Source organism: Condylura cristata, unplaced genomic scaffold, assembly GCF_000260355.1.
Source record: "Condylura cristata isolate star-nosed mole 26May11 unplaced genomic scaffold, ConCri1.0 scaffold00022, whole genome shotgun sequence".
Lineage (NCBI taxonomy): Eukaryota > Metazoa > Chordata > Mammalia > Eulipotyphla > Talpidae > Condylura > Condylura cristata.
The window spans coordinates 25,509,842-25,523,125 of record NW_004567123.1 but is presented as its reverse complement, the minus strand read 5'-3'; the positions used below and the strand labels follow the sequence as shown (position 1 = coordinate 25,523,125).

The 13,284-nt window shown below is 37.2% G+C and overlaps 1 protein-coding gene across 1 annotated transcript in view; it reads right to left on the bottom strand.

The window, feature by feature from the left end:
• The window catches only part of TOP1 (topoisomerase (DNA) I), a 76,448-nt gene that overhangs the window by 31,902 nt on the left and 31,262 nt on the right, over positions 1-13,284 (bottom strand). Inside the window, exons 4-7 of the mRNA XM_004687385.2 lie at positions 6,698-6,821; positions 5,987-6,042; positions 3,112-3,207; positions 2,396-2,471 (exon numbers count right to left, since the gene is read on the bottom strand). Of these exons, the coding sequence (XP_004687442.1) occupies positions 2,396-2,471; positions 3,112-3,207; positions 5,987-6,042; positions 6,698-6,821 (352 nt within the window). The remainder of the gene's footprint in view (positions 1-2,395; positions 2,472-3,111; positions 3,208-5,986; positions 6,043-6,697; positions 6,822-13,284) is intronic.

Genomic DNA, 13,284 nt, shown 5'->3' with positions numbered 1-13,284 from the left:
AAAAAAAAAAAACAAAAAAACACTGATTCTGCAAGGGAAGAGTCCAGGGAACTATTTTTTTTAGCCTCACAGGAGTTTGGGTATGCATTGTTTTCCAAGTAATCCTAGTGTCTTATCCTAACAGACCTTTTCTAATACTACCAAATAAAGGGGACAGGGATAGAAGATTTTATATTAGATACTTTACATACAGGTTGAAATTAAATTTCTGATCATTTTGAGTGGCATACTTTCTGTCACTGCTGTTTGCACATACAAAGTCATGAAGCAGTAGAGAAGTATTTGGGAGGGCTGAATATGATTACCAATTTTTACAGCATTATTTCTTTATGGCTCTTCTTTGAACTGTGATCCTAGATGAGTTGTCACCGTGGAAGAGGAAAAACGTCAAACTGAACAAGAATAATTCAAGCAACACGAGACAAATCTCAAAACACATCCACATCCATACAAATAAATAAGTGCTACTCAACAGGTGGGGCCACCTGCTCAACAGAATCTAAACTCTATAGAAGACTCCTTCCCTTTATCTTACCCATGTACTTTATTTAAACTATAATTTAAATTTTATTTAGCAAGGAATGTGATTTTGGATCACCTTAAAATTAACTACAGAAAAGCAGATTTCAAAAGGACTTCGATTTGACCTCTTCCGTTTGCAATCAATGAAATTTAAACAAGAGGCTTTATCACTCGCTCTAAGTCATATAATAGCACTATTGACCATGAGAGCCCTGGTTTACCAAATAAATAATAAAATATGACTCACAGTAAGGCTATAGTAAAATTCAGCCTGTCAATCTGCATTCTTTTCACCCCTTCTATGAAGAGGATTACTGAACAGAAAAATTAACTCATGTGATTCCATTTTCCAGCCAGTCATTACCTTCCAAACTCAGAGAAATGAAACAAACAAACAAACAAACAGAAACACCACAGAAAATGAACATGTAAGTTTTACATTTCTGACTAGCCTACACTAGTCAGTACTGAAAGTGGTCAGTAACTACCACCACTCAAATATTTCAGTCAATTCCTTGAATTGGTTGACATAAATGATCTTTTGTCAAAAATAGACAAGTTGTCAGAAAAATTGCAATCCTCTAAATCTAGGCCCTGATCACCTCTCTATGGCTTACCTACTTGCTAAATGTTTTATGATTTCATTAAAGACCCCTTTCCCCATTCTTAGGGAGTTAATATACGCTAGGAGGTAGGATATCATGACAGCTAGTATGGTGACTCTGGACAGACTGAATGGGATCAAATTCTGGCTTTCTCAGTTAGGAGCTGTGTGATTTCACGAAGACTCACTCTCTCTATCTCAGTTTTTGTACCTGCAAAGTAGAGGTAATAGTAGGTAATTTATTCCTAAGAGTTGTGTGAAAGTATAGAAGCATATACATATTCACATACATACATATAAAACATCGAAGAATTATACCTAGCACACAATAAGCACCCATTACATTCGATAGTGACTATTATTCTTAATACTGCACCATGAGAGATTACAATCTAGGAATCACTGTTCCTTATTATCACTATCTTTACTGCTACAACTTCAAGTTATGGACTTTACACTTTCTAATCCATTTTGCCCAAGATGGTGATTAACTTCAAATGTAGCCTATGAACTAAAACTCACACAATCCCTTCTTCTTAGAATAGTGCAAGACTAAGCCCTTAATGAATTTCTGATTATCTCTTTCTTGAATCATTAACAACTGTTTTAGTGAAGAAATCAGAATGTGTCAGAAGAAACATGTCACTATTTTAAATCAAATAAATTACTTAAAGAAAAAAGATTTAAGGAAAGTTATAAACTGAGAAGGAGGGAGAAGATGTGTGGTGTTCCAGACAAAGTGAATAGTATGTGCTGCATTAAGCTCTGGAGCACAAAAACATCTGGTGTGGAAAAAAAATAAAGGAGGTCAGTGTGTTGAGAACAAGAAAAATCAGAAAGAGGCACAGAGGAGAGAAGCACAAAGTGCAGGATCAGCTGTAGTAAAGAGCCTGGATTTTACACTATGAGCATACCATTAAAGACCTTAAACAGGGCTGATTGTAACACTGAAAAACATTTTTAAAGAAAAGTCTTCTGGATTGCAAGCTAAAGTATAATTTGCTTTTTGTTAACATCTTCTCTATGTGTGAAGGCAATCTAGTTTTCCCACAGACATCTGTCAGCACTATAGCTATGGGGAGACACCAATGAAGGTTCAGGGATCTTAAAACTAAGTGCCACAACATTCTTTACCCAATGTTTCCTCTGTGTTAGATCAATACAATCCCTAAAACCCAAATCAAAATCCAAATTGGTCTTCAACATTTGGTTTATGTAAAACTTCCTATTTGAACTAAAACCCCAATGGGCCAAAGTGTCCTTACTAACCTCTTCTTCCTCTAGTTTTCGTTTCTTCTCCTTCTTGATCTCTTCTGTTTTAATTTTCTTAGGTTTATAATCAGCACTAAAAAAAGGGAATATGAACATATACAGTTAACCAAGCCATGATTTGGCAGTTTTCACCCAGAGGATCAGGACTTCCAAACTCCTGGAGGTCTCCAAGGTAGGCATGACTGTTATTAAAATGGAGAAAGTAAAGAAGGCCAATAGTTATAGCCCTATACAGAACAAGTAGAGGAAGGGGGATTATTAACAGAAGCAGACACTACTCTAAGATGGGAACCTGAAACCAAATGAACAGTTTAACAGTTGTGACTACAAATAAGTGGGTAGGATGTGGCCAGAAGAAATGCTGTATGAGTACATGTAACATTAACAAATACACTTCCCTTTTCACCACTCTCACTTACTTCTATAAGTAACTTGCAAATTCCTGCAGTATAATAGGCTATACAAGATTGAACATGTAAATATATATTCTCCATTTAAACATCAAATTATCTGCTTATTTGCTTTATCAAACCCTACTTCTCATAATCCAAAGAGATATCAATTACCCAATTAATCACAAGTACCAAATGAGCAGATCATTTTGTCGTTTTTCTATGTATTGTGCAGACATACGTCACAGGTTTTGTTTGAACAACTCCTTTAAAAAGTTCTTTAGTTAAAAAAAATTCAAAGCAATTAAGGTATATACTCACTCATCCTCATCTCGGGGTCTCTTTAATGGCTTTATGTCCTCTTTAGGAGAAGCAAAGTAACCATCATCTTCAGGCTCATCTTTAATTCGTGGTGGACTATAAAGAAAAATAATTGCTAGTTAATGAGTATATTCTAAGTAATCCAAAGGGAGGATACATTGTAACTCACTGAAAAACAGCTAAATTATTGGTAACACTCATTTGTACATATTTTAAAGTTCTCCATGAGCATTTTTCATGTATTCTTTTACTATCAGTCCCATAAAGCTGATAATATTGTTCTTATCTTACAGATGAACAGACTGCATGAGGGGCTTGCAATCAATTCTGAATCAGTGTTTTTTTTCCTACCTATGTATTATATTAGCTGCCTCTGCCAGCACAACCTGAACAATAGGAACAAACTGACATTGTTTCTTCACCTAGCATGAGGGATCTGCAAATTATCTGACCCCACAAATGATCTGAGCCAATTATTCCAGTGCTCCAGAAGCTTTTATAAGGAATGGGATAAAAAAATTATTTCTTAAACTTACCTCTAAAAATCTGGTCAAAAAAAGGAAAAAGAACCAAGGTGACAGTGCTGCTAAGGGCACAACATTCTAAATGAAGCAGTGCAAATTGAGTCACTCTAAGCTAAATCAATTCAGTTCACTTTCCTACTTACTTGTTTTATACTTTAAGAAATATGCCTTACTAGTATTTTTTTTTTTGCCTCACTAGTTTTTTTTTTTAAATATCTATTTATTTATTCATATGGAATTGGGGTACAGGCCAGAGATGTGGAGGGGGAGAGGATTCACCAGAGACAGGGCGGGGAGCAGAACAGGCAGATGGACGAAGCACACCGCTGAGGGGAGCAGCGGGTGGGCCAGGAGAGGTCTGCCGCACCATGATCTCCTCCTGGGCAGGTGGGAATCGAACTCATGCTGTGCTGTAACCCGCTGCGCCACCAGGGACGACCCTGCCTCACTAGTTTTTTAAAAAATTCTGACTTCTGAATACGAAAAGCTGATTCTGTTAGACAATTTTCTTAAACCAAAAGGAAAAGGATCAAGTTTTAAAAACCCTATGAAACCACTGTTTGAGATGTTCTCTGGCCTGGCACATCTCATTAGAACCCCACTGCTAACAGTGAGACATATCTACAGAGCTGACTCACCTAGCATGTGTTGTGGCCTCCCAACACAAAGCTGCCCACCTCCAGAAAGGGGCCCAAGATATGAACATCTAGACTCGGTTGCAAAGAAGGTCAAGATATTCATTGGGTTCCAAGAGTAAAACAAGGCTACCCTCCCGATCTACTCCCAAATCACCCTTGCTTCCAGCAGAATTTGAATGTTTAAAGAGATTAGTTTTCTTTTTTTTCCCTCCGTACACTCCCCTTAATGGCAATCTTTACAGTTGTTTCCCTTGCCACGGAAATCACTGACATAGTTCCAAGGGTTCAAAATCTCCAAAAACTTTGCACCAAAAGGAAAAAAAATTTACTGCTATTTATTCACCTAATTGAGTAAAACCCTAGTTACTGTCAGGTGTGGAGACACACACGCAAACCAACAAACACCCAACAAGTGAATACAAACAAACACCACTGCCTGCCAGAAAGGTGTGTTCCTAACCTACAGAAAATCTGAAACTGAGGACTACACACCAAATCCAGAAAATTCACTCATATAAATTATTAATTAATTATTGATTTAATCAAAATCATAGATGGTTTCTTGGCAGAAAATAGTTACCCTGTGGATCAGTAGCTATCTGCTCTAATGAACTTTATTATTCTTCAATCCTAGAACAGTCAAAACATGTGCCTGCTTCTACACCAAAGTACATGGCAATTTTCTTTTCTTTTTAAAAGATTTATTTATGAATACAGAACTGGGGTACAGGCCAGAGGTGTGGTGGATGAGAGGACTCACCAGAGACAGAGGGGGGAGCAGAACAGGGAGTATGTTAGAGTACTCTGCTAAGGGTAGCAGCGGGCAGGTCAGAAAAGGTCTGCCACGTTGTGTGGGTCAGCTCCTTGACTGGGGATCGAACTCATGCTGCAGTGGCTTCGCAGAGTTTCATAATGCAGTGCCACCAGGGAGTGCTCACATGGCAATTTTCAAAAATGTTCTCGGGCAAAACTGAAAGCACCACGTTTCAAGAAAGTAAAACTCTCTAAATACTTTGTCCTAGTCAATAATGCAATCACTTGCAACAACATTAAACTAAGTGCATTATCTTATTTGTATGAGTAAGAATTTATAATTATGAATATCTAGATTTCTGAAACTAGACATGAACTTTGGGCTTATGCTAGAAGTTGAGACTAATAATGAAAACAGATTCAACATTGTGTACACTGTGTGTATTTTCCTCTCTTAGGAAAGAGAACATTTTTACTCAAATCTATGCCCACTCCTAAACTGCAGGTCAAGTATGCTTCTACAATATGAGCCTCAAAATATTTACTAAAGAAAAATTCACAACAGGAATTACTACCAATATATGGAGGAATTTATGGGATAATGAAAATATTCTGAAACTAGTAAGGCATGGGAAAGTTTACAACCTTAGGCTTTACTAATATATACTAAAACTCCACAAACTACACATTTAAAAAAAAGTGAAGTTTATGGTGTGTAAAGCTATCTCAAAATTTTAAAATTTCTTCCTGTCAACCTTCTCTACTTAAAACAACTTTCTGGAAAATATGCTCGTTAACCACTCTCACTAAATAGCTATAAAGAAATGCTCAGGTTGATTTAGACCAAGTCTTCTCACAGCTCACTTCCTTGTAAACATGAGGTAGACAGTTCAATGTGCTTTTAGGTAAACTCAGACAGACTATGACATGGGCAGCTGGGTGGCTAAGCAGGAGTCTTACCTTGAAAAGCCATTTTCTTTCTCCTTCTTTATTTTTGCATCCCCAGAGGCTCTAACCTGGAGAGTAAAATAATAGTGACTAATTAGTATTCTGAAAGAACTAAATTTGAAAAATTAAAGTTAATTGAGGTTATTTTCTTATTTGAGAATATTTGGCCCCAACTCTATGGTATCTTGATCCTAGACTGACTCTTCTTTTTATTATTCCCCATTTCCGAGTGCCTTGAATTTACCAACGTATCTTTTTAAAGAAGTCTATACTGAGTACTACTCATCTGCAGTTGGATGAGCCTAGTCATTCTGAGATTTGTATGTGTTATACTGGAACCAAAAGCCACAAAGGGGGCACACCACCATCACCAGATTTTCACTCGGGAAGAAATCTTCATTCAGCAAAGAGCCAACACAGCATTAGTCCCTCTCCCAAAAACAGAAATAATTTTCTCCATGAACCAAAGTTGACTGGTTCAGAAACAGCACATCCTCGATTTATCCATTGCCAACAAAATATGATGATATGGATTGATTTGGTACTGAGAAGTACAACGGTTTTAGTTTACAACTATAGGTGGCTCTATAAAGTCTGAAAGAGACCATTTCACACAAAGGTCAAGGTACCTTATGGAAGTGCTTTCATTACCTGCTTGTACAGGTAAACAAAAAGGAAAGCTTATCACTGGATCTCTTGCTTTTCTACTGTAAAGTCCTGTACCTTTTCCTCCTTTCGTTTTTCCTTGTCTCTGTCTTTGTGTTTGTCTTTATGCTTTTCCGAACTTCCATCTTTGTGTTTGGTTTTCTCCTTGTCTTTGTGTTTTTTTTCAGAATCTTTATGTTCACTGTGAAAAGACATCAAGAATTAGCCCCGCATAGAGACCACCAGGGTTCAACTCACAAGATATCGTAAGGTAACATGAACTGTGGGAATTTTCAATGTCTTAAATACCCAGTCTTAACAGAAAGTTCAAGTAGAGTTCTCAGATACACTGGATTTTGTTTTGTTTGATTTTTTTGTTTTTACAATGGAACAAAGGGACCAAAGAGAGAAATGTCATCATTCTAAAAAAAAAAACGGTTATGTTTTAAAATTAACAGAGAATATACAGCAAGTCCGTCATATATCCACAATATTTTACCAGCAAAAAAATGTAAGATAAGCTCCCCCTTAAGCATTCACGTCTGATTTGAGAGAGGAAAATAACGTTCCAGAACAGCATGTGATGGCTCTTTACCAGACTTGAGACAACACACACGTAGCCAGGGCTGGGCTTTGTATAGTAAGCAGCCTAGCACTGGAAATATCTCACTCTACCTTTTACTGGGAAAGCCTATCACTTCCAAATGGAGTTTCATCTATCCTGATGGTCCTTCCCACAATGTAAGAAAGGACCCATCTAAAGGACTGTTGACAAACTAGTACTACTGAAAAAAAGACTGCTTCTTTGGAAAGCAAAACACATGACATTACAAACAACAGTCATTAAAATGTTCGTACTCTGTTATCTAGCTCCTGAAGATTTCACTATAGAAATAACATGACATACAAATGTACATTTTGATACTTCCCATAAACACAAACATTTGAACATGGACAAACTTCAGAGTAATGACAGAGAAAGTAATAGTACCAAATTATATATCTGTCATACAATTAATTTGTTAAGTCCTACAAATGAAAATGTTTATGGCACAATAGAACATTACATGGCTGTTTCCTTCAGTCTGTTGGACAGCAGTTTAGTAATCTCACTCAATACACTTATCAATGTATTTCAAAAGTTAAAAGGGAGTTCAAATTCAACTGCTATGAATTGGAAAGGAGAAGGGGATGAACATGGAAGGAAAGATCAACCTAGATGCGGGAGAGATGGCAACCACCTCAGAGACGGGGACAGTCAGACCCACAGAAAGAATCAATCAGCCCTTGCCTTTCCTACTATGGGCTGTATTCCCTGTTCCTTACATCTTATGACGTCAGCCCAGGAAAATAGATTTGACCGGCAATAGCTCACTGAACTATCACCAGTCCATGAAGTCTGTTCTAAAGAGATCTGGCCAACATATGTGCTGCATTAAGTTTAATTAGAGAGAAATAATAAATGGCAACCACTTAGGTGGGAGTCATAAAACTGGATATGGAAAGCATCTGCTGTCACATCTTTGCAAATCGAAATCTAGCCAGAGTTAACAGAGGAACCAGCAGAAAGATGGCTACCATCTTAGGGAAAACCCAGGAACTATTACATATTGGGGAAAAATCCTAGCACTTACTTTCTCTTAAGTACTCCTCCCTCTATGTGGCTGTCATTAGGTTATTTAGATGTGCCATATACTGAAATAAGTTTCTACATAACAAATTTTTCTTTTTAACTCAGAAGGCTGAGGCTAGTTGTTTAAATGTGCTTGCAGGAACATAGTGACCAAGTTGTCCCCCTATGCTTTTTATTCTCTGCATTATTATATCGTTCTACTCAGTGTTCTCATGATTTACTTTTATCATGTTTTATTGAAAAAAAAATTCTTTATTAGGTCAAGAAAAAGTCAAACTAGCAAACTGACCACAGATCTATGGTATACAGCAAAGGAGAGGGCGGGAGGAAGGCAAATCAGGGGAGGGATGAACACAAGATGGTTCACGGTTTTTGTGGTAGTGGGAGGACTATGGGGACAACATTCGAGTGGAGAAATCTATATTGCACAGAAGTAAACAAATACATTATTTCACTTCTAAGTTCAGAACACCTTCCACTAAATCAATACCATTATATTTCCAAGTTATTACTTGCCACATAGGGTAGACTAGTATTAGAAGTCTGAGATCTGATGTGAGGTCCAACTGTATCCAACTGTAAGCAGAAACGTTCTAGAATAGAGGTCTTGGGTATCTGAAATGAGGTAACTTTCAGGCATGCTTCCCTAGTGCCTTTCTATAACCACAAATGCCAGAATCAGAACTACAAGTTTAGGAATACTCTATCTTCCTATATGTTTCACCTACTTGCATTATTCTCTTTCTTACTGAAAGCAAATCTTAGATCATGCATTTGTTTCACTAGAAAACTAAGCTGGTTTTTGTGCCTTTTGGTAGTCACAGCACAGGCTCTCTGAGAAGTATACATACAGAGCTCCCATTTTCAGCTTTGCTGCTCATCACCATACCAAACAGCGTTCAGGGAAAAGACGTCAACAAATGACAAGGCAGTGAGACAATACCCAGGCTACCCCAGGAAAGTGAAATAAGTCAATGGTCCTACCTCTGCCTGCTAACCAGAGGGAAATCTACACAGGAAATTCAAAGTTCCTGCTAGAGCAGTTACCCCTTTGTAGGTCATAATTAATCACAAAGACCAGAATGAGATAAAATTATCAAGACCTCCCAAAGGAAACTCACTCTCCTTTACTCCCAACTATTTAAATGAAAGGCAGCAAGTTTTGACTTTATACTAAGTGTGCTCAGCTGATTCACAGTAAAGGATACCATGTGGTACAAGGTATTCCGCTGGAGGCTGCTAGAAATTTAGTTTTATGGAGGGATCCCTATTAGAACTCTGAATATAACATATCTACCTCTGAGTTGATGTTCCTATCCCCACCTCCAGAAATAGAGAGCTCAGAACCAGGAATCCTAACTCTCATCCACCACCCCCATGCTGAAGGAGGGCTGGCTAAGAGCAATCCCCAGTTCCAGTGTTTCCTAAGAACCTACCTTTATAAAGTAAGTGGTAAATACTCTGGAGGACAGGGGGAAAGACCTGGGTAGAAGGATGACTAAGGCTATAAAATGGAAGTTGGATGGTGACTTGACAGTGGCAGAAAATGGAGCCAGTTAGACTAACTTATCACCATTCAGAATTCCCTAACTTGCATCTTTTCTTATAAAAGCTTAAAATAAATGCTGTTCTCATAGTTGCTAAAGAACAGCACTTTTCCAACTGAGGAGCGAGATGACAGAAATTCTGACCAGTTAAGAAGGGTTGTTCACGTGCTAGTTGCTTGTTTTAAGAGATACTACCCTTGTCTTTATACTAATGCTACTACTTTCCCATCTGTTACAGACAAGTGTCAAAGTCATAAAATGGGCTTTAAATATAATTGAAGTTCAGAGGCTGTAGTTTGATGTTTGAGATACTGAGTGAACTTCTGTGAGGTTAAATATGAAAACTAAACTAAATTGGAAGAAATTCTCACCACAGTGAGGAATGCCAAAATCTGAAGAACAAATATATTTGAAGAATATATGAGTTCAATGAGTTCAATCTGGCCTACTCTAACACAAATACCAGCCAGTATTCTTAGAACTTTTCTAGTGGTCATACTTTGGGATGAAATATGAATTCTATCACCAGAAAACCTGAGGAAGAAAACACCTAATTATTTACTTTGCATAGATGCTGACTCCTTAGCTCAGGACTCATGTCTGTGTGGGAATAGGTAAGATCCATCACACCAGCAAGATTCTGGACAAGCAATAGTCAATACCAAAGAGCACAAATAGAAAGATTCAAAGTCACTTCTCTGGTATTCATGCCTGATCTTTTGCTTCTAATTAACTAAATTCCACTGAGGAAAAAAAAAAAAAAGTAACCTGCACTATTCTTTAAATGATGCCAAACTTTTGGTCTGTAATGTTTGGTAAGAGCTTAGCATACAACACAGAAAGTTGGCACAAGGTTCCTCTAAGGGCAGAAGTGGTAAACTAGGGAGATAGCAGGAGGAAACCATGAGAGATTTGTCATGGGATTTGCTAAAACTCTTTAGGGGGAAAATGTGTCGATATTTTGGGAAACTATGATGTTAGCTATGAGAAACCATTAAAACCTGTTTTAAAAACAACAACAAAAAACCAATGGTCTGTCCTCTATGACCAATGAAAGATTTAACAGATACTTGAATGTTATTACTAAAGGCAAGGCACTCTTCTAAGCAATTTAACCCCAGTAACAAACCTTAAAGGTGAGCCCTATATCTTTATTCTACAGATGCTGAAACTGAGACATAAAACTGTTAAACAAAGAAACCCACTTATTGAGAGATAACTAGGACTTAAATTCAGGCAGCCTGGCAGCCAGAGTCAAGTTGACCACTCTGTGATACCTACCGAAAAAGAGCCTCTTATCTTCTAAGAAAACTTAGGCAATAATAGCTAAGGGAATGATCTTACTTAAGCTATCTGCCCACTGCTCCAGGCAGCAGACCCCTATAGGTTTTAGTCAATGAGATCACAAGGGTTTCCTCAGGGTGAGGTCTAGAGAGCTTTAAAAGTCATGGAAGGAGGAAACCATTGGCCTTTCAAAAAAAAGCAGCAGACAATTCTAGGGTAATTTCAAAAGTTGACAGGGAAAAGAATGCAGTCAGTTTCCAAAAAGTTTTAAGAAATGAAGGTTTCTCCATGCTCATCACCATTAGATGTTAACTAAACAAAATCACTGAACACACATCTGGAGTTGAATGGAATCTTAGAAATTATTTAATCCTGTTAACAGGACGACAGAAGTCCCCAAAGCTGCCCAAACCAATATACATTCTGAATTCCCATTCCTTCTCTAAGTTTCTTAAGGTAAGCAGCCAACCACTTATTTAAGATCAGAATCCTTTCTTTTAGCTTTCTTACACCATGTATAGGTCTTTTATCTCCCTTTCAACCACTTTCAATTACTTCTTGCTTCCTTCAGAGTCAAGTCCCAATTTCTTTAAATAGTGTTTAATGGTTTGGACATGTCACTTTTTGTGTCTCATTTCCTAATATTCCACTGTCTTTAAAAAAAAATTTTTTTTAAAGATTTTTAATTTTTGTATATCATTCTTCAATTTGTACAGTTTTCCGTCTCGGCTGTAATCCCCATGGGTCCATTGTCTTTTAACCTAAGCATCCACCCAAATCTATTCTTCCCAAAGCAGAGTATTTAACAGCACACTTCCATGCTTAGTTCATGCCTGTCTAACTCTCTGGAATGCCCTTTTTCTAACTTTCATCTTCCTCTGTTCATTTCTCAACCATTTTCAAGTCTAATTTAGATGTCAGCTCCACAGAGAAATCTGTTTTTCTGAAATGATTATTGTTCATTTTAACAGGCCTAGATATAACTGACTCTGGGGCTCCAAACTGTATGTTTACCAGAAACTACAAAATTAGATCCAAGTATAAAACTGACTCCAATTTCAATATCTGAAAAATATTCTCTACCAGTCTTTGTGGTCATCGTCATCATTATCTCAATTTTTAGTATATTCCCATTTCTAAGGAGTTATCATCTGTAAAACTGTAGAGAAAGATTCCCAGTATTTTGCGCCTAATGAGAACATTATTTTACCAGCACCTAAAATGGAAAGTGAGACCTAGAAGTTAAGTGGCTTGGATATGAGGTTAGTTAATGATGGAACCTGGACTTACACTTCAGTGTACTTTTTAATACTTCACAGTAAGTATAATATCAATAGTGTTACTACGCAGTTTCCTAATTTCACAACTATTCAACCAATTCCAAACTGTTGTTTGTTTTATAGAAACGAGTACGTAAGAATTGAAAAATTGTGCACCAAAAATTCAAATTTGATTACTTCCAGGAAAAAAATGTCTCCTAATTTAAAAAATGGTTCCTTAATTCCAGTGTGTTTTTGTAAGATCTTACATTCTCTCAATTCTAATTCAGGTAGCATTTGGAACTAAAGGGAAAGCAAAAGCCAAAAGCAACATATTTTCATGTATTTCTTACACTGACTTTATAGACTGGCACTGCCAACATGACTGGAAAAGCACTTCCCTTACTACACAGTAGCACTTAACTCTTCTGTCTTCCCTGGCTTCCACAAATTTGTCACTCCAGCCTGAGTGCCAGGCTTAAAATTGGCAAAAGACGCAAAATCAAAAACTAAAAGAAAGAATTTCATTTTTCAGATGTGATAGTCTTTATTTTCACCACCTGCTTTCAAAAATACTCCTTATATAGAAAAGATGTAGCATTACAATTTTTGGCTAAAAAGACAAGCTTTTAAGATAATTCCCTGGTGAGATCCTAACACCCAATGATTCCTTGACATCTAGTAGAGTTTGTTTTTTCTCTCTCTCTCTGTCTTTCTTTCTCTGTCTGTTTTCTTTCTCTCTGTCTTTGTTTTCTTTCTGTCTTTTTTTTTCTTTCTGTCTTTTTTTTTCTTTCTTTCTTTTGTCTTTCTGTCTTTTTCTTTTTTTCTGCCTTTCTTTTCTACCTACCCTACCTACCTACCTACCTACCTACCTACCTACCTACCTACCTACCTACCTACCTACCTACCTACCTACCTACCTACCTACCTACCTACCTACCT